This window comes from Rattus norvegicus, chromosome 5 (assembly GCF_036323735.1).
Source record: "Rattus norvegicus strain BN/NHsdMcwi chromosome 5, GRCr8, whole genome shotgun sequence".
NCBI classification, from domain to species: domain Eukaryota; kingdom Metazoa; phylum Chordata; class Mammalia; order Rodentia; family Muridae; genus Rattus; species Rattus norvegicus.
The window spans coordinates 83,622,256-83,645,962 of record NC_086023.1 but is presented as its reverse complement, the minus strand read 5'-3'; the positions used below and the strand labels follow the sequence as shown (position 1 = coordinate 83,645,962).

Below are 23,707 nucleotides of genomic sequence, written 5' to 3'. Positions count from 1 at the left end.
AGGAATGGAATACAAATGCACAGCCAGGAAAAACAAAGACTGCAGCAACAGAACAATCAGGCAAACTGGGCTTTCTGTTTTCATTACATCCATCTTCTTAGTGTTCCTTGAGTACTTTACATTGGATGATGAGCAGGTGATTGTGCAGAATTTGAAGTCTACAACAAGAGCAAATGATTGCCCTGCCATCCTATATCCAGTGTAGTAAGCTGGTGACGTTTATTATGGAATATATTCCACTTGGAGTGGGAAGGGATATTGTGGATGTAGAGTGAAAGGAAAAGAGAGGAGAGAGGTAGAGAGAGAGAGAGAGAGAAGACAGAGTAGAGGTCAGGAGGTGGGGGAGGAATGTTTGAAAAACCAGCAAACTTTGGACACGTTTTTGTTGTATGAATGAATGAATAAATGAATGAATGAATGAATGACTAAATTAGAGACTCCCTGGTGTGCCCATTCCTATTGAGACTCTACACCCTTAGGAAATTCCTTTAGATTCTGTCTCAGGATGAAGAAAAAAGAACTGAGACACAGGAAGGGACTGGTTTACAATGAACCTTATACTAGAAAGTCTGATCTCTCCTTCACAGCCCATCTTCTCCTATCAAAGAGGAATTCACCATCTCAGATTCATTCCTATAGATGTAATGACACATTTAGAAATGTGTCCACCCAGAAAGAACACTTGATGGTAACTGAGAAGGTCAACCTCCCACAACTGAGTTATTAGAAGGCAAAACTTTCTTTTTCATTGGGAGGAAATGAGCTGTTTCAAGAGTGTTAGGCAGATGGACCTTCTGCGTGTAGACAGGCAACTTGTCGGCTCTGCATAGAGTTTATGTCTAATTCTCATCTGTACACAATGTCAGAATAAAACATTCTGCCTCTGTATCCCTAAAGCACACAATAAACCCTCTTCTTGAGAGAGACAGGGATTGTTAAACTCACTACAGCTTTGGAAGACCAAGTCTAGGAGAATGTGACAGATTTTCATTAAAATCTAGGCAAAGATTGGAGTAGATGTATTGTGAAGAGTTCTTCCTTTTAAAATCAGATCTTTGGATGTAATAATCTGATTCAGATTATTGATTAATGTTATACATGTCATTTCACCTTTCTATGTCTTAGGAGCTTAAGGGCTCGTACCAGGTATTCCTAAGTGATAGAGTCACTGAAAACCTAAAAGATAGACTGGGAAAGGGACTGGCTAAAGAAGACATAAGGGGATGAGGGGAGAGAGAACATTTCAATAAAACTTTAAAGAGTTTCTTTTCTCTGTTTTTGTTTACTTGTGTATGTCTGGATCAGTTTATATGCACCATGCGTATGAAAGGTACCTACGAAAGTCAGGGGCCAGTGGATCCTCTCAAACTGGATGCCTGAACCATTTGGAGCTATTTAACATGGATTCTGGAAACCCAAGTCCTCTGCCAGAGTAGTCTAATCTCTTAAGTGCTAGGTCATTTCTCTAGCTCCACAAAGCACTGTTTTATATGAAGGAGAAGGAAAGGTTTTTATATGGTTTATACTTCCAGATCCCAGTTCACCATTGAGAAATGTCAGAGTAAGAGCTCAACCCAGGAAACTAAAGACAGGAACTGAACTAGAGACCATAGGGGAATGCTATATACTGACTTGTTTCTTGGCTCATGCTTAGGTAGCTTTTGTGATACAGGCCAGGCCCATCCGCCCAAGGATGGTACTCTCCACAGTGGAGTGGGCCCTTCTACATCAATTACTAATTAAGAACGAGTGCCTGTAGAGAGAAGCAATCCAATTTGATGGAGGCAATTCCTGACCTGAGATTCCCCCCCCCTTCCAGATGTGTCTAGATTTTTGTCAAATTGGCAAAAACCTATAGTGTTTGGTTATACAATGAGACACTGTCTAAAACAACAACAAAAACAAACAAAGCAAACAAACAAACAGATAAAAAACCCAGAATGAGTGCCAAACCTGATTTCAAGTTATTTCAGCAGATTATTCTACATAAAGAATTTAAGTTTTTTTCTTTATTAACTTGAGTATTTCTTATTTACATTTCGATTGTTATTCCCTTTCCTGGTTTCCCGGCCAACATCCCCCTAAACCCCCCTCCCCTTCTGTATGGGTGTTCCCCTCCCCATCCCCCCCATTACCGCCCTCCCCCCAACAATCACGTTCACTGGGGGTTCAGTCTTGAAGAATTTAAGTTTTAAAGGAAGGTCTAGCCCAAACTCTGGTATACATTGACAGCAGCAGTGCAATGCTGTAACTAGCCAGTAACATGGCTCTTTGTGTTCAACCATATGTTGTAAACATGGTTTTATTTTCTGCCTTTTTGCAATTTTTAAAAAGAAATGGAAAGTCTGGATAGAAAAGGGAATACACATTGCACAGGAACTTAATAGATTTGACAGTCTTCTGAATTAGAACTGAAGGTGTGTTGATATCACCTTGAATTTAGTGTATTTATTTAAATAGGCTGAAAATATTGTGAGAAAGATAGAAATCTAAATAAATGACAACACATCTAACAAACCCAAATACTCAAAGCCAAAAATAAATTTCTATTTATGTCTCTTTGGAGCTCCAATTATGTTTTATGATATCAAAGAGTAGAACAATTCATACCACATGAATTATAGTGCCAAAAAAATAGATGTGACCACAAGAACAAATGATGCCTGAGACACCAAGACCTGTAAAATCAGCAACAGGAAATAGCAAAATGAAATTTGGTTTAGATAATCCAAGCAAATACATGGGAAAAAAATCCCTAAATTATGATATGGAGAAAGTATGCAAAAATGGCCCAAAGGGAGTAACAAAACACCACATACTATAAATAGATTCTCAATGATTTTGATGTGATCTTATCACCACATGAAAAGAAATAGGGAGAGGAGAGAATGAAGGGGAGGGGCAGGGAGATAGGAAGAAAGAAGACTGTAGGTGAAACAGGGAGGAAGAAAAGGAGGAAGAAGGAAGGTCGGGGGGAGGAGGGGAGAGAAAGAAGGAGGAAGAAGGAAGAGAAAGAGGGAGGGAGAAGGAAGGGAAAGAGGAAGGGAAAAAGGAAGGGAAGGAGAGAGGGAGGAAGGGAGGGAAAGAAGAAGAGAGGGAGAGAGGACAAGGAGAGAGGGCACTCTGAAAGCTTTTCTCTTTCTGGGCTGCAATTTTCCTTTCTGCCTAGTAAGCAAGTTAGATCAAATAGCTTTATAATCTTCAAATATTTTACTCTTAAATTTGCTTGGTTCTTGATTCTTTTAACCCTTAAATCTTCATGCCACTATTTTTTTTCAGTCTGAAATGGGCAACTGGAGAGTAAAGTCCTCGAAGTCCATGTACAGTGAACTTTTTTGAAAGATGTAGAAGAAGACTTTCGTGAAAATCACATGAATTCTGGCACCAAAAATCAAAATTCAAGCTTTAAGCCTGCTTAAGATACTCCTGGCTATCTAATACCATATTTTATTCCTCTATAACTCTCTCCTTTTGCTTTGCTATTTATTCCTTAAAGCAACTTTATTTTCCTTATCTGTTTTAGAAAGTGGCGGTAAAGATCTGATACTCAAATACTTAAAGTGCCAAATTTTTCAAGTAATGTTTTTACTTGGTCAAATGTCACCTCCTAAGTCACAAAATTGGCTTTCCATCTTAATTGATCATGTCTTACCCTGATCAATTAATTACCTGCTCAATAAAAGATTATCTAAACATGCTCCAAAGTGAAATTCTAAGTGCCCTGTCTTCTCTCTACCACTAGTCTACTATACTCCTCTCATAACACTAACTTGCCTCTTGAAATATTTGATCATTCAACTTTCCTTATAAAGATAGCAGCTGTTCCATCAAAGTAGGACAGGTCATTTTGTCACTGTTATGTTCATGATCTATGCAGAGAAGACCATCTGCGCAAATATGAGTACTAAATGAACAAAGGTCTTGCACTGCAATGATCTTTAGTGATTACACAGCTCATCCACATCCTGTTCACAACTGCAGCAACTGACATCAAGAAAACCTAAGTATCCAATCTAATATAGCATAAATAGTTGATGGAGCACTGAGGATCGTGACTGGTTGATAATAAAAGTTCTCATCGTCTATGAGAACTTTATATATGAGAGCATAATGAAAGACAATTCAGGCAAATAAAAATATATACATGTATGTGTATTTTCCTCAACCCTAAACAAGGAACCCATCATTCTGTTACAGCATCCTGGACATTACTGCCAACAGAGGTTTTTGGATAAACCAGTGGGGTGGGCCAAGGAGTGGAAGATGAGTCAGAACAGCACATGAAATACTTTAACAAAGCTCATCAATAAAGCACTCACTAAAGCGAGTGTGGTGTGTTGGGTAGTGTTCCTGTAAGTAGCCAGAGTATCAACATGGATCCCTTCCATCCCGGGTTCTGATTGTTCTGGCTTGCCTCAAAGACCATCTTCCTGCAATATGGTTCAGAAAAGTCCAAAAGAATGAGGCATACAAGTCATGGTGTCCTCCAATTCCAACCCAGTAAGACACATTGGTGTGCATAAAGATCAAAAGCCAGGAATCAGGCAAGAATCACCACTAGATAAGTTTGCTCTTTCTTATATGATAAACACAATAATATTTGAGCTTAAGAACTGAATGACTCACACTGTTTTACTCCGTTTTGTTCTTAAAGAGACTGTGTATGTCTTTCCAATCAATATTCTACTAGAGAATGGGAAGACAGGATCATTGGTCCTAAATATAAAGAGTTAACTAGAACATTCAAACATAGAAATCAAAACCGCTACCCTTTCTGGTCAGAAACAAAAGAAATCATCATGACTGTCCTTGTTCAAATCAGCTTCCAAGAAGCCATGGTTGCTCCGAGGTCAGTTTCCACTAACTGGAAGAGGGGTTTGCCCAAACGAAAACAAGAGATTACAGACCGCATTGTTAGCTATTGACTCCAGAACACTGTCGGAGATGTCCTCCCTAAGACTAGATGAACCAGGCCTTAAGAGAACAATTCTGGGCCACAAAGAATTGTACTATATAGTAAGAGAATGGGATACAGAATAGGAATTGCTCACTAAGCAATACCCACTTAGGTATTAAGATATCTAACCTGAAAAGTTCTTTCAAGCTTCAGTGGGTGTGAAAATGTAATCATCTGCCTGGAGATATATATATATATATATATATATATATATATATATATATATATATATATATATATACTCTTTACTGACATATTTAATGACAATTGGCAGTTGTGATTAGCTATTTCTGGAATATGCTCATCACTAATGCCATCCTGCTCTCTGATACAGGTCTATTGATACTGTGGCTGCTCCTTAAGGGACCCATATTCACCCCTGTGGCCTCAGCTATCCCACTTGTAATAGGGCTTTATCTAATGTCCCAGTTGCATTTCCTATGACTGGCTTTATTCCTTGCTAAGCAGGCACACCTTCTGGAAACCCTATCTGCCATTCCTTCTCTACAAAGGCTAGTTGCCACCCCTTGTTGCATTTCTATAGCATCAACTACTTGACCAATTAAAATCACATTTATTACTTTTGCTAAGGAAATGAGGGGGCAGGTTTGCTAAGTGTCAGGCTCTTGGCTAAGTGTTTTAAACACCTACAATTACTTAATCCTAGTAGAACTCTTTGTAGTAAGCACTATGATTATCCCAATGGTACAACAAAGAAATTAAGGCCTAAAAACATTAACTCATTACCTAAGACAGCCGCAGAATCAAGAATGAAATCTATACTAGTTGGATTCTAAAATCCTAACCTGCCTGTGTGCTCCTTCTGCACCCTTCAACATCTTTTTGAAATGTATATGAATACAGAGCAGGTTGTTTTATATGATAGGTGGACCCATTTCCTTCTGGGATGTCCTGTGATTTTGTGTCTTGGGGGCTCAGTCATCTGAGGTAGCTGTAGTCACCTCTTTGGAATGATCAGAAGCCTTCAGTTCCAGACCTCTTCCTTATCAGGAGACTGTTGAAATAATGACTAACTTTCCAGATGTTCGGAATAGGAAGTGATAAGACAAACTATAAGGACCCATCGCAACAATCTAGAACTTGGAAGAAAATCTACTATAACAAATTAGTAAGCTCGATTTCCCTGAAGAAAACACTCAATCCTTACAACCTTGGGCTGCACTTAAACTGCATAGGCTCAATGGCTTACGTTTGACTAAACATTTTGATTTTTTAAAAGAGAAATCTGAGTTTGTATTGGCAAATGATTGAACATGCCAGGCCCAGCCTGCAGCCCCACAGTCCATTAGGGAATTTACAAGGCAGGCGAGATGCGGGCCTTGAGCTCAAGCACTCCCTTCAGACAGAGTACTTACAAAGCCATCAATTTCCTTAACAAAGAGCATTGGCTTAAATGCCCCTTAAAGCAGCGCTATTTACAGAGTTACCTACTTCCTTTTGAATTCTCTGCCTAGGGGGTGGCACGCCTGCTGTTCTTTCTAGCTACTAGTTAATTAGGTTTTCTACCCAAAAGGAAGCTAGAGCAGGACTGTGCTTGATATTCAAAAGTCGCTCAATTTGGGGTTATCAGAGAGTCCTACAGGTAATCTAAATAAACGCTCAGTGAATGCCCTCGAGAGTTTGGACTACAGTCAGCACAGTGGTGAGGAAGGAGAGAGGCCTGTGACTCTTGCACCTGACTCCTTTTTAATAGGAAGCTAAAATGAGGGTCAAAAAAGCTTTAATGACAGATATTTGTAAAACTCTCTGTGGCTTGTTGGAACTGAGCATAGTAACAAGGCATTGTGAAGATGAGGAGGCAAATGTACTTCCAATCACTTTTTGTTACATCTAGGAATTAGACATACATCACAGCTCCAGGGTTACCACCACCCTGAGCTACACAAATGTCCCACTTTAGACTAGAGGAAAAGTCTCCATTCAAGCCACAGTCTATTAGACTCTGAAGACAGAAGAATTATAAGACACCTAAATTCCTAAGAAATAAAGCAGTCTCATAAGGGATATACTCTTCTTTATTTTCTATTTACTGATATATAGTATCAGTGCGTGTATGTGTCTGTGTGTGCATGTGTGTGTGTGTGTGTGTGTGTGTGTGTGTGTGTGTGTGTGAAGTGTGACTGCATTGTATTTTCTTTGAGGTATCTGATGCTGCATGAACACAGGGGAGGGAACCTCAGTTCAATTTTAGGCACCCAGGAAAGAACTCCTCTTAAGAGGCAGCACCTGGGCTGTATCTCTCCCGGAAGCAATGGGTAGTGAAGAGGACACCTTGCCAGGGGAAAGGAAACTGAGGGAATGAAAGAATTCTAGGGGAAAAGGTAGAAGGTATAAAGCAAAATAAGATCCTGGAACCTACTGCACATAACAGCATCAGGTCATGGCAGCTCCTACTTGGCTTGAAAGCTATGTTAATAAGGAATTTCGATTGTCTGCTGAACCCAACTGTCCACATCTTGGGTGTGAATGTCACCACATAATATAGACAAACTAGATTTATTCCTCCTGTATGCGATTAAATCTCTGTTTCTCAAAAATTGGGGTATGCCCCACCGGTAACTTTAACTGCAAATGGTCCTATATTGCCTGACCCAGGAATGGCAATGATGCCTTTGGTTCAGGAGGTTGTTGTGACCATCTTGCAATGCTACCTTTCTTTTAAAGGGTTATTATGGTTACCTTATAACCACCTTCTCATGTACTACTTCTGTATACCTCCTATTTGCCTGTCAAATCTCTCATTTGGAAAACCCCTGTTTTGACCTATAAACAACCCTTATCTTGCCCATGTCCAATGCTGACCTCTGGAACCACACCTTAGGTGATGGCAGCCCATCCATACAAATTTTTAAAAAGCTTGCTTTCATTAATTTGGCCATGGTAATTCATGTCAACGGTCTTTCTCCTTGCTTCTTTAGATTTAACATTTTCCTCGAAGGCCGTGCAAAGCCACTGTGAACATGTTCCAGTGGAGCAAGAAAAAATCGTGTTTGCTCTAGGAAAATTATTCTTTCATCCTGATGGAGGGCAGATTGTGGCTGAGAAAATCAAGGGACCAGGAGCCCGTGGGAACTGCCTTTCCACACATTAGACTGACATTGCAAGGGGCCTTGGGTGAAACAATAATAATTCAGAATATTGTGAGAGATTGATTAGGAAGGACATATTGATTTTCAAAATGAAGTTGGAATGATAGTTATTAGAGAAAGAGCAAATGTGGATGTTTCTTGCAAGTCCTGTTTAAGTGATTTATTAGTTAGGGGAGGCAACAGAAGGTTTGGGGAGAAAGTTCCAAGTGTGTTGAGTATATAAGTGACTGTCAAATTCAGGTAGAGAAATTAGATCCGTGAATCTGCAGGAAAAGAGCAAAACCCAGCATTGGGCAGTGGTACAGTGGTAGAACACTTCCCTCAAACATGCAAGGCTGAGCAGGGTACTGAAGGTATACAGCTGGGCACAACACAGGATCTGAAAACTGTGGTTCTGAAGAGATAACTCTGAAGAGAGCTGGGAGAAGGAATCCCACTGTGGATGTCAGAAAGTAGCCTGTGCTAAAATGAATAGAGAACTAAGAAAAACCAGAGGGGCACAATACTGCAGAAGCACCCAGAGTTATTTTCTGGAAAAAGACAGGCAAGTATGGGTAAAAAAATACCTAGCAATATTTTGTTTAATCATGTTAATAGAATCCCCTTCATGACCTCTTTGTATAACGGATGATTCACACCTTTCCTTTCTGTCTTCCAGGGACAGGGTACTTGCTACTTGTGAGTAAGAGCATCACTATTTTAATAGCCATAATAATTAGTGTTTATTGATCACTTTCTGGCCCATGCAGTGGCAATAAGATATGCAGACTTCATAGCATAGGACTGGCATGGTGGGGGTTGCTCAATACCTGAGCGCGGCACGCACTCATTTAGTGCATGAAAGGACAGGTCATAGCTGAGGTAAGGACCACTGTTCTCATTTCTCACATGGAGAAAGATGCTCATGGGCATGAGACTGAAAGAAGAGGAGGCTCCCATGCTTCAGGGCCAGGTATCCAGCTACCCTGTCGGTGCATTCTCTTGGCAAAAGAGAACAGAGGCAAACAGGAAGCAAAGCTGGGGTTTCAAGTAGTTCGCACAACGTTTTCCACAGTAATGAGGCTAAACCCAAGTTATGTGCGCGGTTTTGGACTGCTGAATGGAGGGAGGGCTCCTGCCAGAATGTTCACATTACTGCCAATGGCAGCTGATGGTTTAATTTAAACTTATGGATAATTTGGGTCGGCTTTCTGACTGGTGTTGAAAGCTAAAATCACTCTGATTTCTCATCAGGTCAGCTTGCCAAAAGCACTTTGTTGGCCCTTGAAGAGCACCCCTCTCAGGGAGGTTGATGTCTTAAAATATTGCTCTAGCCTCTTTTGCTTCTGCCCAGAAACCATAATCACTACAGGACCAGACACCCCGGGCCTCTTGTGGCATCCTGCCTTTGGATCCTCTAGGACTAGTATCCACTGGACCTTCAACAGTACAACTTTTGTTTCCATTGAGTCCTATTGTTCAGGAATATTTCCTAGACTCACTAACTCCAATCAGGAGAGCCTTCCAGGACCCTGGGAACCTCCACATCCACCCTTACTGTCACTGATGAGACCCTACTTTGGAGGTGCATATGAAGCATAGCAAATGTGACAGGCAGCAGGGGCTTCAAACAGACAAAGCCCTTCTGTGAGAGCTTCTCGTTCATTTCCGGCTGGTGGGCACTGCCCGGAGGACATAGAAGGTAACTTGGAAGCTTACTCTCACCACTGCAAATGCTAGCACAAGGCATTTCATCTTTCTGTCCCGGGTGTTAAGAAAACAAAACAAAACATCCTTTTAATGACTATTATAATTTTAAATTTGTTTTATGCTAATTTCTTTTAGGGCTTTAACCAGTGGCAGCCAAGAGACAGTGGACTTTCCATTGCTCCCTTTGTTAAGTATTTAATGGTCTGCAAATAAACACTTTAGACAGTGTTTCTCATAAAGAGACCCAGGGACATTTTGTTTCTTGAAGTCTCCACTGTGTCTTGAATTATTCCCCTTCTCATTATCTGCTTTCTGTTAGGCCCTTCGGTTCCCAAGAGTACACATTTTATTAGATAAACTTAAAGATAAAGATGTAACATAAACTAAATTGTCCAGTCTCAGGGCTCAGGAGCCATTCTTTCAGGCCTAGAAATATCTAACTGGAGAATGAAAACCCTGAGTAAATTATCGAACACCTCTGTGTCTTGATTTCTGTACACAGGCAACCTCTATAATGCCAATACTACCTTATAGGATCTGTGTCATTAATTATTGAATTAATTAATATAACTGCTCCATGAACCCATTGCTTGTATTATTATAACTATTATCAGGGAGGGTGAGAAAGACAGGTCCAATTAGAAGGCCTGACATTCTCATGGAAGGCTTCTGAAGTCTCTTAAATTTTCAGTGAAGCAGATCCCCTTGTGGTCATTTCTCAACTCCACAGATATTTACTGAGTAGGGGTTACTTTCCCCTGAATGGTTCATACATTTGGGAGCTTTTCTGTGTCATCTAGAAAGAGGTCAGCAAGTGACCTTGGCTGCCAGGGTCACTGTGGGTCTGAAAAGAGACACCTCAATGTGATTTACTGGGCCAAAAGTGTTGGACCGTCCACAGGTGGGGTCGGGGACAGGTGCTGTCTGATCCTTTAAGACGAGAAGCCATATGGGCTCTGGTGGCCATTGCTTCCAGACACAAAATAACACATGCTTAACTGTATCAGAGAGTGACTGGCTAGAGCTGGCTATGGAAGCACAGAAGTGTTTCTTTGTCAAGGGAGAAGGAACAAATGTGTAAACAGAAATGTGGGGCACCAGTGTTACAGGGTGTGGGTGAAAGAATCCCTTTCTCTGTCCCTCTGTCCCTCTTCCGTTGTCTCTCTTTTTGTCTTCCTCTTCCTCTTTCCCCTCTCCGTTATCCTCCTGTACCAGCCTATTGTTATTTTTCTTCCCATATAGCAGTTAGCTATGAAGAATGTCTTCAGCACAGTGATAGAAAGTAACTATATGACTTTGCAAACAATACAGAGCTTCTATTGAATCACTACATTCCTCCTTTGTAGCGACAGTATATTAGCAGAGGGGCTTCAATGTATTTCAATAGGACTTTATTTGCCACAACAGGCAGCCGGTTGGCTTTGGCCATAGGCAGCAATTTGCTGATCTCAGTCTGTGAAAGAATGCACAAGCTCACTGTAAGGAGGACACATATGAGTCACCTTCTTCTTCCTTCAGGCTGTGTGACCACAGTACTGACAAGCCTTGAAGAACCTCGGCCTTCAATGCTACATCCTCAGCTTTCCTTGTAATCCACCATACTAACCCCTCCTTTCACTGCAAAAGCTCTTCCCTGCCTTGATCATTATATCATCTGAGCTTCTCACAGTCTTGACTGCCATCCTACCTTATGGCTTCTAACATGTCTATCTTCCTTTAGAACTTAAAGTCTCATCAGTTTGTTTTTAAGAAGTCCTTCTTGATCTCTCCAGGTAAAACACTTGTTGGTTTTATTTTTTTTCCAACCATCCAGTGACTCTGTAATCAAATATTAGGGGCATTTTCCAGCTTCCCTACTCCAACCGACAGCCTTCTTTGCATGCTGCTGCTTCCTTGAAACAAGCAGGGAGCATGGCACTCAGGAGACACAATCAGTAGGAAGAGACACAAGGAAAGGTGATGCACAAAGCACTTGGCACTGCTTTCAGCCTGGGTCTGAGTGCAAGCAAGCATTTGCCCTTTTCTTATTTTTTTCTTTTTAACACAGTGAAGTTCGCGTATCACCGTGACTGTCCATCCATCATTTTATTTTAAGCACATTACCTTTTCTCCAAAAAAAGAAAAGGAAGACACAATTAGAACTATCTCCCTCACTTGCTTAAGATTTCAATTTCCCCCAGGGCAGTCCCTTCAAGTGGAGATCACAGGTCATGAATATTAAGTATCTATTCCAACTCAACACGGACTCAAAGCAACAGAAGAGAGCCTCAACCCAGATAAAGGTCTTGATACCAGTTCTAGAGATTTCTTTCCTCTTCAAGATTACTAAACTGTAAGTTTACAGATGCACTTCAGGGCAGATGAATTTCTGGTCACTTTCAGTTCTGTAAAGAACTCTTAAAGGTCCTGATTCACATACCAGGACTCTGGCCACCCTTCAAAGGCACACATCAAAGTATGGTCTCTATTCCTTACTTTTAAGAGAGCTGCAAGTGGGTTCCCTGATCCTGACCCCTTCCTGAGAGTCAGGAAGCTGACCCAGGGCTAAGGGCTAGAGTTCTTCCCTGCTGGTGTCAGAGGCCTCCTGTTTCTTTTCACTTCAGCTCTGCTTCTTTGTGGGGTAACCCCCCCCTCTGGTTTGCAAAGAGGGTAGTGGGCCTTAGTCTGTGGCAGATAGGCAAGCTTGATCCTAAGGAATACTGACTGGAGTATTTGAATTTATTCCTCAGACCTCCCCGTTGAAGACTCAGATCTTTGGTCCTGCCCACACGTCAGCCTTCCGCCCCATTGCCTCCTTTTCCTGCTCTTTTGTGTCCTCTGTGACCCTTTTTGACCTTTGGGGTGAAAAGAATTCCTTTCTCCTCCTGGAGTCCTTCTTTCAAAACTGCACAGTTTTAAAACAATAACAACCCAGGATTTTAATCCTAGAAGTTAGACTCCAAAGGCCCTTGGGGTTCATCTAACCCATCCTCGACACTTGATGCTAATGTGTGTGGGAAGACCTAGTGACTTGGAAAAAAGATACCAACCACAGCCTCTTGGTATTAGGATCCAATGGTCCAACAGTCAGGATCAGAACCAGTCCTGCCACAGATGCACCATCTGCTTCTGCATTAGTCAATTCTGAGATTCATGGGCAGGAAGAAAAGGAGCCTAAGAGCTGCACTGAATTATCCTTGGTACTCAACAGTATTATGAACTTGCAAATGGTGTCTAGTTCCCAGAGGAGAAAACTGATCCTGGGAGGCAGGAGAGAAGTACCCATGGCTACCCAGATAGCAACCTCAGGCTCCAAGATCCCCAATGTAGCTAGGACAATGGGATCCCACTGAGTCATATTTTCTCTCTATGTTAAATGTTAGAAAGCAATTTGGCTAATGTAATTATGAAAAGAGAAGGCTTGAGAACTGAGGGTCCCATGGCTGAGTTTTGCTTTGTTTGCTTTTGATAGTGTTTCTTAGCAGTCATAATCATGGCATGGCAAAGGTACAAGCTGGATATGTATGTTCACTTCCCTTCTTCCTGGGACTCAATGGTCACAAACAGAAATAAACCAGGCAATGCTCTCCTGCTCATTCAAGACTTTATCCAGGTATGGGACACAATCTTTGTTATTTTAATTCTTCTCTGACCTACCCGGTGAGATGACTTTCTATAATTCGCTCAATCCCGTCTCAGTGTCTCTATTTTCTGGTCAGCAAGATCTGTAAGACTACTCTGGAAGGTTGAATGATATCCTACTTTTCAGAACATTTCTTAGCCTAATACTGGTGGAATTGGGCATCTAACAAATGGATCCTTGCCTAATGAGGCTTCCTGCTGCGAATTCCACTTCTCCTAATCTAGTACAACCTTGGGAAGTATACATAACATCTCAGAGTCACAGTTTTATCCTCTACCAAACTGGGTGATGACTTTACTAATGTTTGAGAGTTGCTGGGAGTATTGGTAAAACTTTTTAATGAATCTTGCCAGTAGAAATGAAAGAAAATAATGTATACTCATTTAAAATTACCAAGTGTCACTATTTTAATGCAGATCATAAATGAACCCTTCTCCATTTGTAGTGCTTTGGGGATGAAACTCATGGTGAACTACCTGCTACAGATCACTTAGTGCATTTGCTTTTTATAACTGTAAGTGGTAACAATGGTAACTGAAATACTTTGCTGACGAAAACTGAGGCACAGGTTTAAAGCCTGTGCATCAGCATTTTCAGCCAGATGCTATGTTGGTACCTAAGACGTCATCGGGTGCTCAGCTTCTGCTGTGCCTATCCTGGCTCTATCACCATTATTGCCATCCCCATCTCTTCCTCTTTTTAACTTTATTTTTACTTTCTGTTATAAAGGCCCATCTTTAAGCCAAAGAAAGCATTGTTTTCCAGAAAGTCCTGTAATGGAATATATATATATATATATATATATATATATATATATATATATATATATATATATATATATCTCAGAGGGAACTCTAAGTGAATTTGGGCAATCAGGAATGTTTGATTTTTTTTTCCTTAAATTATTTTTTTCCTAAGGTGAGAGGTGCGTTTTCCATTACGGTTACACAGAAAGTACTGTTAAGAAGAAAAATAATAGTGAATGCAACTCCCAGCAGAGGCCCTGCCTCCCTCTTCTCTAGCCTAAAATACTGTTTTGTTTTTTAGTCATTGTTGTTCTAAACTCTCTTAGGCATATCCACTGAGAAGACACAACGATTCTTCTTCTTGTTTTCCTTTCTCGCCTTGGTTCAGTCAGGCCAGGACAGTCTGACAGAGGGGCCATAGGCTAGGTGACCCCCTGCCCTCCCAACAACTGGTGGCAAGGCAGATTGATCTTCTGCCCCTTACTGCATATCTACCTCAGAGAGAGGGAGGGTGCTGGGCTTTAGGGAGTGCTAATTGAGTTATTGGCCCTGGCTGGAACACAGGGGTGGAGATGCTCTGTCAGGGATAGGAGACAAAGTGATGTTGAAAGTTGCTGGGGGAGAGGAGCTGGGAGAAAAAGAGAGATACACAGTGGGGGGTGGCTGTAGTCCTGGGAGATATGATGAGGAAACCTCTAGTAATTTGTTTCTTGACCATATATCAGCATCAAGTAAAGTATGAATCACCTCAAGCCAGCCATGAAAGATGCTCAGTATTAAAAACCAAAAGAGTCTTTCACAAAGGGAGAAACCAAGTCCCAAGATGCTAAACTGTAAAAAGGTCTACCACTAAACCTGGACAAAAACTGAACTATCCAGGACTACTGTGAAGCACAGTGTGGGACATAAAGACACCCAGAATTGCATCTTCTGCAAGGGCTTAAATGTCTTCTCTGAAATTAGCATGTTTCCAGCTTTGGCTCAAGATATATGATTAACTACAAGCCCTTTGGGGGATCCTGCACATTCTGTCTGACTAATTTGGCCATTACCTTCCCTCCTTCAGCTTTTATCAGCAGCCTGTCTGCCATTTCTGACTCAGTGCCTTAGAGAGGAATCCCCATAGCTTCTGAACAATGCCTCCAGCCAGCGCCTGCTGGGGGAGTTATCACTTCACTGATACCGTGGTTTCTAAAGGAAACCCCAGGCCTGGTGTGTGTTATAGGACAAGATAATTTCCACATTGCAAAGGGGAATGCAGTCGCCATTACTCAAGAGGTCTTGTGGGCGGTGTTTATTTTAATAAGAAACTTATTATGTGCTGGGAGACTAAGGCTCTGGGGGTGGGAAAGTGGGGAAGGGAAGTCACCAGAGTGTTGCACAATAACACATTGGCACCTTGGGAATACTTCCGGATGTGTGGGCTTCTGAAAAGTGAAGGGGAATGCCCCCATAAATCTGTCACCCACCCTCACACTGCTGTTATTGGCCCAGAGAAAACAGCCTTCTAAATGCTCTGTGATGACAAGGGTGGCAAAGAAAGCAAAGGAAGAGGAGGAGGAGCAGGGCGGGGGCGGGGGGGACGACAATGACAAGAACTAAGAGCAAGACATAGATTAGGGAAGAGGTAGGATCAGAAAAGCAGAAGGAAGGAAGGAAGGAAGGAAGGAAGGAAGGAAGGAAGGAAGGGAGGAAGGAAGTTAGGAAGGAAGGAAGGAAGGAAGGAAGGAAATAAGAAAAACGTTTCTAGTGGCAAAAGTTCTGGAGTAGAAAAAGCAGGGTCCTGTATTCATTTTGGAGGGAACACCATACTTTTGGAACCTTGGGCCAGTTGAGATATTACAATTAATCTCAGATCTCATATCTGGGCTAAGAATCACATATAGACTCATATTAAATAAAACTGCACAATTTGGGTCTCCCCATTTAGTATTGTGCTGCTCCATAAAGGACTGCTGTGCTCGATACTTCATTTTCCACAGTGTCCCAACTCCCCACATTTATATGAGAGAGGTAAGTGGAGCTTCAGGAAATGCTACTAAACTTCCTTCTATCTTATGAGGATAGTTCTCAGTTAGGAATTTAATGTATAATCAGTAGAAACCAGTTTTGGTTAGCTTCAACAAAATAAACCATCTATCTGAAACACTCAGTGATAAAAGATTCTCTCGCAGGGCTGGAGAAGAGAAACTGCACTCCCTCAAGGGGAATTTCAGGCAGAAGCTCTGGCCCAGGTACTAAACTCAGTAAGAAATAACACACTGTTCTATTTTCCTCAGCTGTGATGCTGACTCTAGTACTTTGGATACTGTCATTTCATGAATGGTCATCAAAATAGGTTCAATATAGCTTGAGAATCCAATTTGTGTGTTGGTTGTCTTCTGGGGTAGAAGGTAAGCCTAGAAGGAGCACTAACTGCAGAGTAACTTGGGGAAGATGATTGGATATGCTCTAAAGCTCTAATGAGGATTGGGCTCCACTTTACTGGAACAATTATCTTGACTCCGCAAATCTAGGATTCAGAAATAACATTTCAAAATATTGATAGATATCTGCCTTTTACATTACAAAAGATTATAGATCTTTTACATTTTCTGGATAAGAGTACCAAATCGTGGTCAATATCACATGTCTAAGCTGTGGTGTGAACGAAAGTTAGTTTCACTGAGGACCGTTTTCTTGGCCACCATTCTGGACACATATAATGATAAGAATGCCCACTTCGACAAACACCTGCCCTCACCCCTCAGCCCCTCACCTTGCTCCAGTCCACCTTCTCTGAGTCATTGAAGCTATTGGGGGACAGGGTGTGAAATTTTTTTCTGTCTGTACTTGAGCTGTTTTTCTTAGAATATTTTTCAGAATCAAGCTTTGGAGTTTGTGTTGGAATGCAGTCTCTGGTATCTTAGAATGAGTTCCAGTCCTCCCGGAATGCCTGTATCTCTGTAAGTCTCATGAAATTCCAATTGACCAATCAAGGGTACAGTTGATGTCTTTTCTCTAGCACAGATAAAACTCAATGCATGAAGGAAAGAGAAAGCCTTCCTTTACTTCAATCGATGTATTCCATTTCCATTCAATTAGAACAAGAATTGCTTCCTAATAGTAAAGTCTCTATTCACCATCAAAGCTCTTTAGAACATGAAAGATTAAGTGACGTTTCAGCAAGCGACTTTCCACAGTAATTACACAGTCAGACTCTGGCTGCTTTGCTTGTTTGTTTGTTTGCTTGTTTGTGTCTTTGTTTCAGACAAGGTTTCTCTGTGTAACAACCCTGGCTGTCCTGGAACTTGCTTTGTAGAGCAGGCTGTCTTTGAACTCATGAAGATCATCTGTCTCTGCCTCTCAAGGGCTAGGATTAAAGGTGTGTGCCATCACACTCAGCCAGGCTCTTGGTTTAAATACAGCTTAACTTTGTTTATCGTCTACTACAAACATTCCTTTCTTTTTTTGGTAAAATAGTTATCCATAAGAAAGGTGTCTGGGGAATAATAGTTTAGAAATATGACTGACATACAAAAGATGATCATCAAATTCTGCCACCAATGGATCACTTTGAACCTAGTAAAGAATATTTGTACAATGGAGTTAGGAAGCACCAAGTCTTAACTCCTCAACAACACCCTTTTCTTCACAAACATTACAGAGAACATTTTGAAAACATATAATCCTGAGCATTTGTTTTAATCTGAGTAGAGAGAAAAATGAGGCCAAACAAGCAAGGGAAGTTGATTCTAGAACTACCACTCAGTGCTATTTTAGAAAAGTCTTTCAGTTTTATCACTGTATATTTAAAATTCAGTTCATTTTGTAATAAGTGGAGAATAACATCCCAATTTCCATTTGTCTCTGCACCAGACATAAAAACAAACAAAAAACAAAAAAACCTTCCAAAGAATCAAATACCTCTGATGCACAGATTAGCAAGTGAAAATTTTTATAGTTAAGGGACAGATAGCATTTTGGTTTCTCTGAGACATAGAACCTTTGCTTCACCCAGTAGACTCCAATGTGTTAAGAAAGCTGTCAGACATAGGAGCACATGTGGCTGTGGTACCTCAAACATACAAATATAATACAGTCCGTGGACTGCAGCTTGCTGATGCTTTCCTGAAAATATCTTTTTTTTTTGTTATTGTGTATGGCTGAATAATCTTAAAACAATACAGTACAGGACTGACAGACCCAAAGCATCCATTTTAGAAGGTCCATGTCCCCCACATTCCACCTTCACCAGAACCTACATCCAAGAAGGTCTAAAGTGGCATGCCTCATTCACCTAAGTAAAATAGGTAAGTATTCTTTTGTGTAGCTTGGGATCACTATACAAAAGAATACTTAACCTATTTTACTTAGGTGAACGGCTGGCGAAGGCGATGAGTTCAAGCAGTGTTTCCAGTAATGAAGAATTCATCTGCACACAGGGGAAATCACACAGCAGACGGGCAAGGTCTCAGATCATCTACTCATTTCCATTTAAAGGAGTTGAACTTAAATCCAAACCTGGCCAACTTTACACAGGTGCTCAGCACTGCATCTAGAGCTTTATTTTTTTTTAATTTTAATTAATGTTTCCTGCTGCCATACCACTCAGCTAGTTAGTAATCAGACTTTTATGATGTTTAACACTCAACTCTCAGCTTGGGGCAAAATCTTCTGCAATAACAATAACAACAACAACAACAACAACAACAACAACAACAACAACAACGGCAGAATTTTACCTAGAAACTGCCACTTCCACGTTCTTCCTTTTTTTTTTTTTTTTTTTTTTAGCACATGCAATTGCATAGCATCTCTGTTTTGTTGCTCCGATCCTATTTGGTGCAGAAGATAAATAGTAGGTGCCCCATAAATGTGTTCAGAATGGAATAAACAGTAAGTGAAGCATACTTTTACCCTCCTGCAGCTCAGGCTACCAGGAGGAACACTGTCTAAGCCCAGCGCTTTAATGTATTACAGATGCAAAGATGCGATGACATCTCTTTCCCTGTAGTCCTCCTGGAAAACCTACTTTCCGGGAGAAATCTTCCCACCACGTTTTTCATCCCCTCTGTCGCTGCCCATTCCCCTTTCAGATAGAGCACCTCTGTCCTTTGTACTTGCAAATGAATTGTGATTAGTTTTCACCTCCAGCCCAAGGGATTAGCCAGAAGACCTTTGATCTTCAGGTATCGATTTGCATCTTAAAGGAAGCATGATCTCATCTGGGCCAGCTCAAAATTCCATCCCTGCCCCCACACCCTGTCTGTTTACCAGCCCTGAGGCTGGACAGGGCCTCCCAAGTGGGGCTGAAACAACAAGATAGGCCAGACTCCTTGAGAAGGCAGAGAAAAACGCATTTCCCACAGGGTTTGGTAAAGGTGGGAAAAGGAGGTTTGCTTTCTAAGCACGACTGGCCTGTTATTTGTCCTGTGTTGTAAATCCCAGAGACTGTGCAGTTTGGGTCTGAAACAAGGACCAACGCAGCAGGTAGATCCCCAGGCAGAGCTTGTTTGTGTAGTATAGGATGATGAGCATCGACTTGATAATCACTCAAAATCAAGGTTAAGTCATTCTTTAAGAATGAGCCTCTTCTGATCAGTCTGACTCTGGAAATACTTTGTAATTGCCTCAACTCTTGATATTTCTCTCCTCTAAAGAAGTCAAGGCTTAAACATGAACTACCATGGCACTAGCCATTCTGGGCAGTCGGTGTGAAGAAAACCAATAATGAGTGTAAGGTAAAGAATGATAAAACATGTCACCTGTCACTGCCATCATCAACGAGGGCATGAGTTTTTGAGGACAGTAATGTTTGCCTTTGACTTACTTTGTTTTTCACTTCTGTATTTCTTAATGCTTATGACAGTGTGTGGCCCATAGGAGATGCTCAATAGATGTGCAATCAAAATGAGTGAATTTCATTTGGTCATACTTGTTATTATTATAATGGGCCCATCAGCCAAAGACATGGCAAAGACTCACCAATGCAGTTGAAGGAAACTTCTTGCTTGCAGAAAAGGGAGCAGCCATCCCCGTTGACCTTATTCATATCATCACATTCTTCCCCTTGGTCTCTGCACAACAGATACAACAGGGGGAAAGCCCAGGTCAGTTTCAGAACAGAGGCTAGACAAGTGAAAACACTCACAGGGATCATGGAGCTTTGTGAGATCTTGTTCCAGTTTCCCTGACTTCAGTCTAGTGTCTCAGCAAAATGAAACGAGCAAAAGGTATAGGTTTATGAAATCAGATTGCAGTAGCTTTTGTGGTGTTTTCATGAGAAAAGGACAGTTCTCTTTCAAAACTGGCCATCGTGTTGACATTTCTTTTTTTTTTTTTGCATGTATGCATGTGTATGCTTGTGTGTGTATGTGCTTGTGTACACACAATCATATGAGTATCTGTGTATGCATACATGTGTGCAGGTATATATATATATATATATATATATATATATATATATATGGCTGTACATGTCTGTTGAGGCAGGATGACAATTTTAGGTGTGTTATTACTGTTAGGAACTCTGTCCAGTTTACTTTTTGATGCACATTCTCTGATTGGCCTAGAGCTCATTGATAAAGCTAGCATTACTGGCTGGAAAGCAGGGATTCCACTGTTTCCACCTCTGCTCTGCTGAGATTACAGGCAAGCAAGCAGCTTTATGCTTGTCTTTACAGTGGTTTCTGGAGAGGGGATCAAACTTAGGTCCCTGTGCAAGCAAGGCGAGCACTTTAGAATTTTAAGATCTTACTTCTTTTTTTCTTCTATGTTTTTGTGGCTCTGGACATGCAAACCTCTCCCACCAGCCTTACAGTATGTTTTACAAGTCCAAGGCAAGCATTTTACCATTTGAGGCATCTCTCCTGCCCTCATCTCTTGAAACTCAAGTCAAATAAACTGACAAGACAAGGAATAGTAAGAAATGGAGGTATAAATTAACAAATGAATGGCCAGCTTTCTCCTGACAGGTCTTAAAGAAGCCCATCATTGTCTATAAAGGCATTTGTTTTAATTGGAAAGGGCAGAAATGTTCGAGGCCCTCCAACCTTCTTCACCTTTTCCTGTGCTGACCCTCTCCTGGCTCCCTCAAGACACCAAAAGACTTGTTTTCTTCCACTCACATTCCCAGGCTTAGTCATCTTTCACTAGAAAGCTCTACTCCCTCCACTGAAAACTCTGAGGTCCATCCTTGCAATTCTCTCCAACACCTAATGATTTTGCAGAGGTTGAAAAGACCAGAAAATGAGCATTGCTTTTTGCCTCCTTCTCTCAAAGCTGGCTTTGGCAAGTAGAAAGAAGAGCAGAAACTGGGAAACTAGATAGACTGTTGCTTTCTGAAAAGTTCCCTTCCTCTTAGAAACTGAAAATGTCAGTTTAGAACCAAATGTTCCAAAACTAACTGAATGATCTGTGTAAGTCCCTTGGCTGGTCTAGCTGATCTTTTAATAAGTTTAAATCTATGGAATGTCATTCCTCAATCACAGTAGTAACATGTCAAGCACTCAGGAGCAGCACGTGGCCAGTGTCCACTATGTCCGACAGCCCAGAACAAAGTCCACTGTCCTAGATACATTTATTGTATGGTGCCTCATTTTTCTGTGTGTTAACAATGGAGATAATTAAGCCTTCTCCTTGGAGTTGCAGCATGATTTGTATGTTTGTATCTGGTATGTTGGGTTTCACCTACCAGATGCTAAAGGAGTCAGTTCCCATTCCTTCTTTGCCCTAGGGGGTCTCTGTAGAGTGTGTGGCAGCTGTCCCTCCCTCTTAAGAGACCAGCTGGGAACTGTCAGAGCATGGAACAGGTCTCAGACTTTTCCTTTTACCAGGGGCAATTAACACCAGGCAATGTTTGTTGTCTTTAGGAGGTGTCAGAATAGCAGGATAGGACCCAGCAATCAATTCTTCAGATGACCTAGGCTGTTGCATCAACCTCCAAGGAGCCACCCAAGTTCTCTCCTGTCAGCACAACCATGAGCTAAGAGGTTTGTACTCTTAGCTGTCCTCAGCATTCTCTGCCAGAGAATCTCACAGGCTTGAAATCAACAATGACCTTCAGCTTCTTAGATTTTCCATGGGTTGTGTATGGAGACATCCCCTGAACCTCCAGAGACATCCCCTCCCCTGCCGCACTCCACCCCCAGTCTGGACTGGTTCCCTAAGCCATGAAGAGTATTTCCAATTACCTTCCATCACCACCCAAACAGTGCATTGTATTGGTTTAAGCAAAATGTTAGGGTCACCACAAATATCTTGAGTCATGGTGGGGCTATCATTAGAGTGGTTCTGGGTTCTGAGAAACCTCCTTTGACCTTTCAGACTGAAGTATGTAGGCGTCCTTCTCTGCGTTCGCAGACATCTTGCTTCATCTATCACAGAACTTGTCAAACTGACTGCTTTCCCCTAATACTGGAGTGCTTGTAGCAAGCAGGCTGTGAGATACCAAAGGAGGAGATAGATTCTCCGTTATCTTAGCAGCCCAGTGTCCAGTTCCTGGGATGAGGGACATGGCATGTAGCCACCTCTCTACTGACTAATTTTGTAGCCTTCTCTTCTCATACTAAAATGAAGAGACGAATCCAGATGAGAATAAAGTCCTTAGTATAAATATTGGTTCTAATTCTTAATAGGTGTGAATGCTTAAGAAAAGAACTTTAGATTTTGTTTTGCAAATTATGTTACTATAAATTATCATAATAGCTCCAATCACAGAATATTGTGGAGAGGACACAAGGATATCATAATATATTGTAGGGACTCATGTGTGGTAGAAGCTTGGTAAATGTTCACATACAGTGTTACTATCATATCTAACCAGACTTTCTATCCCAACAGTGTAAAAAATGGGAAAAAACTATCTATTACTATTGACCATTCACACCAGAGTGCTGACCCATTAAGGATTTCTGTGAGTGCTGTATCTATTCTCTCTGTCTTAAAAGAACTCATTCATTTATTTAGTGTGTGAGTGCATATGTGCTGAGGTGCTGTTGTGGGGATCATAAAACAACTTGGACAAACGTATTTTCTCCTTCCACCTTTTTTGCTAGAACACTCGTTAGGTAGATTCAATTTTCAATAAGACATGTATGAGTAGCTTCTCCATTTTACAAAAGGTAAGCCAAATATCTATGCAGGGTTCTGTGTCTAAGTAAACATATTTTAAAAATAAGAACTAAATTGTGTATACAATTAGGTTAGTGCTGCTGCTGCTGCTCCTTTTTGATCACTAAAAAGTCTTACATTGTTCGCAGCTGTATATAACTATAAGACAGTTAGACCAAGCTATAAATTAAGGCTCCAAATATGAATAAACACCTTGTGATTGTGGCCCCCATAAGCTAACATATTTGAACGTGTGGCCATTAGGAAATAGTGATATCTGAGAGAGATTAGGCCATGTTGAAGGAAGTATGTCACTGTGGGATAGGATTTGGGTTTCAGTTGTTCAAGTCAGACTCATTTTCTCTCTTCTTGCTGCCTGCAGATGTAGAATTCTCAGCTACCTCTCTAGCCCCATGGCTATTGGCTGGCCACCATGTTTCCTACCATGGCAAGTAACTAAATCTCCATATTATAAGCCAGCTCTAATGAA

At 41.2% G+C, this 23,707-nt stretch overlaps 1 protein-coding gene across 2 annotated transcripts in view; it reads right to left on the bottom strand.

Moving 5' to 3' along the window:
* Window positions 1-23,707, bottom strand: part of Pappa (pappalysin) — a 238,007-nt gene that overhangs the window by 105,402 nt on the left and 108,898 nt on the right. For both annotated transcript variants that reach the window (NM_001401319.1, XM_039109884.2), the window contains one exon: window positions 20,092-20,183. In NM_001401319.1, the coding sequence (NP_001388248.1) occupies window positions 20,092-20,183 (92 nt within the window). The remainder of the gene's footprint in view (window positions 1-20,091; window positions 20,184-23,707) is intronic.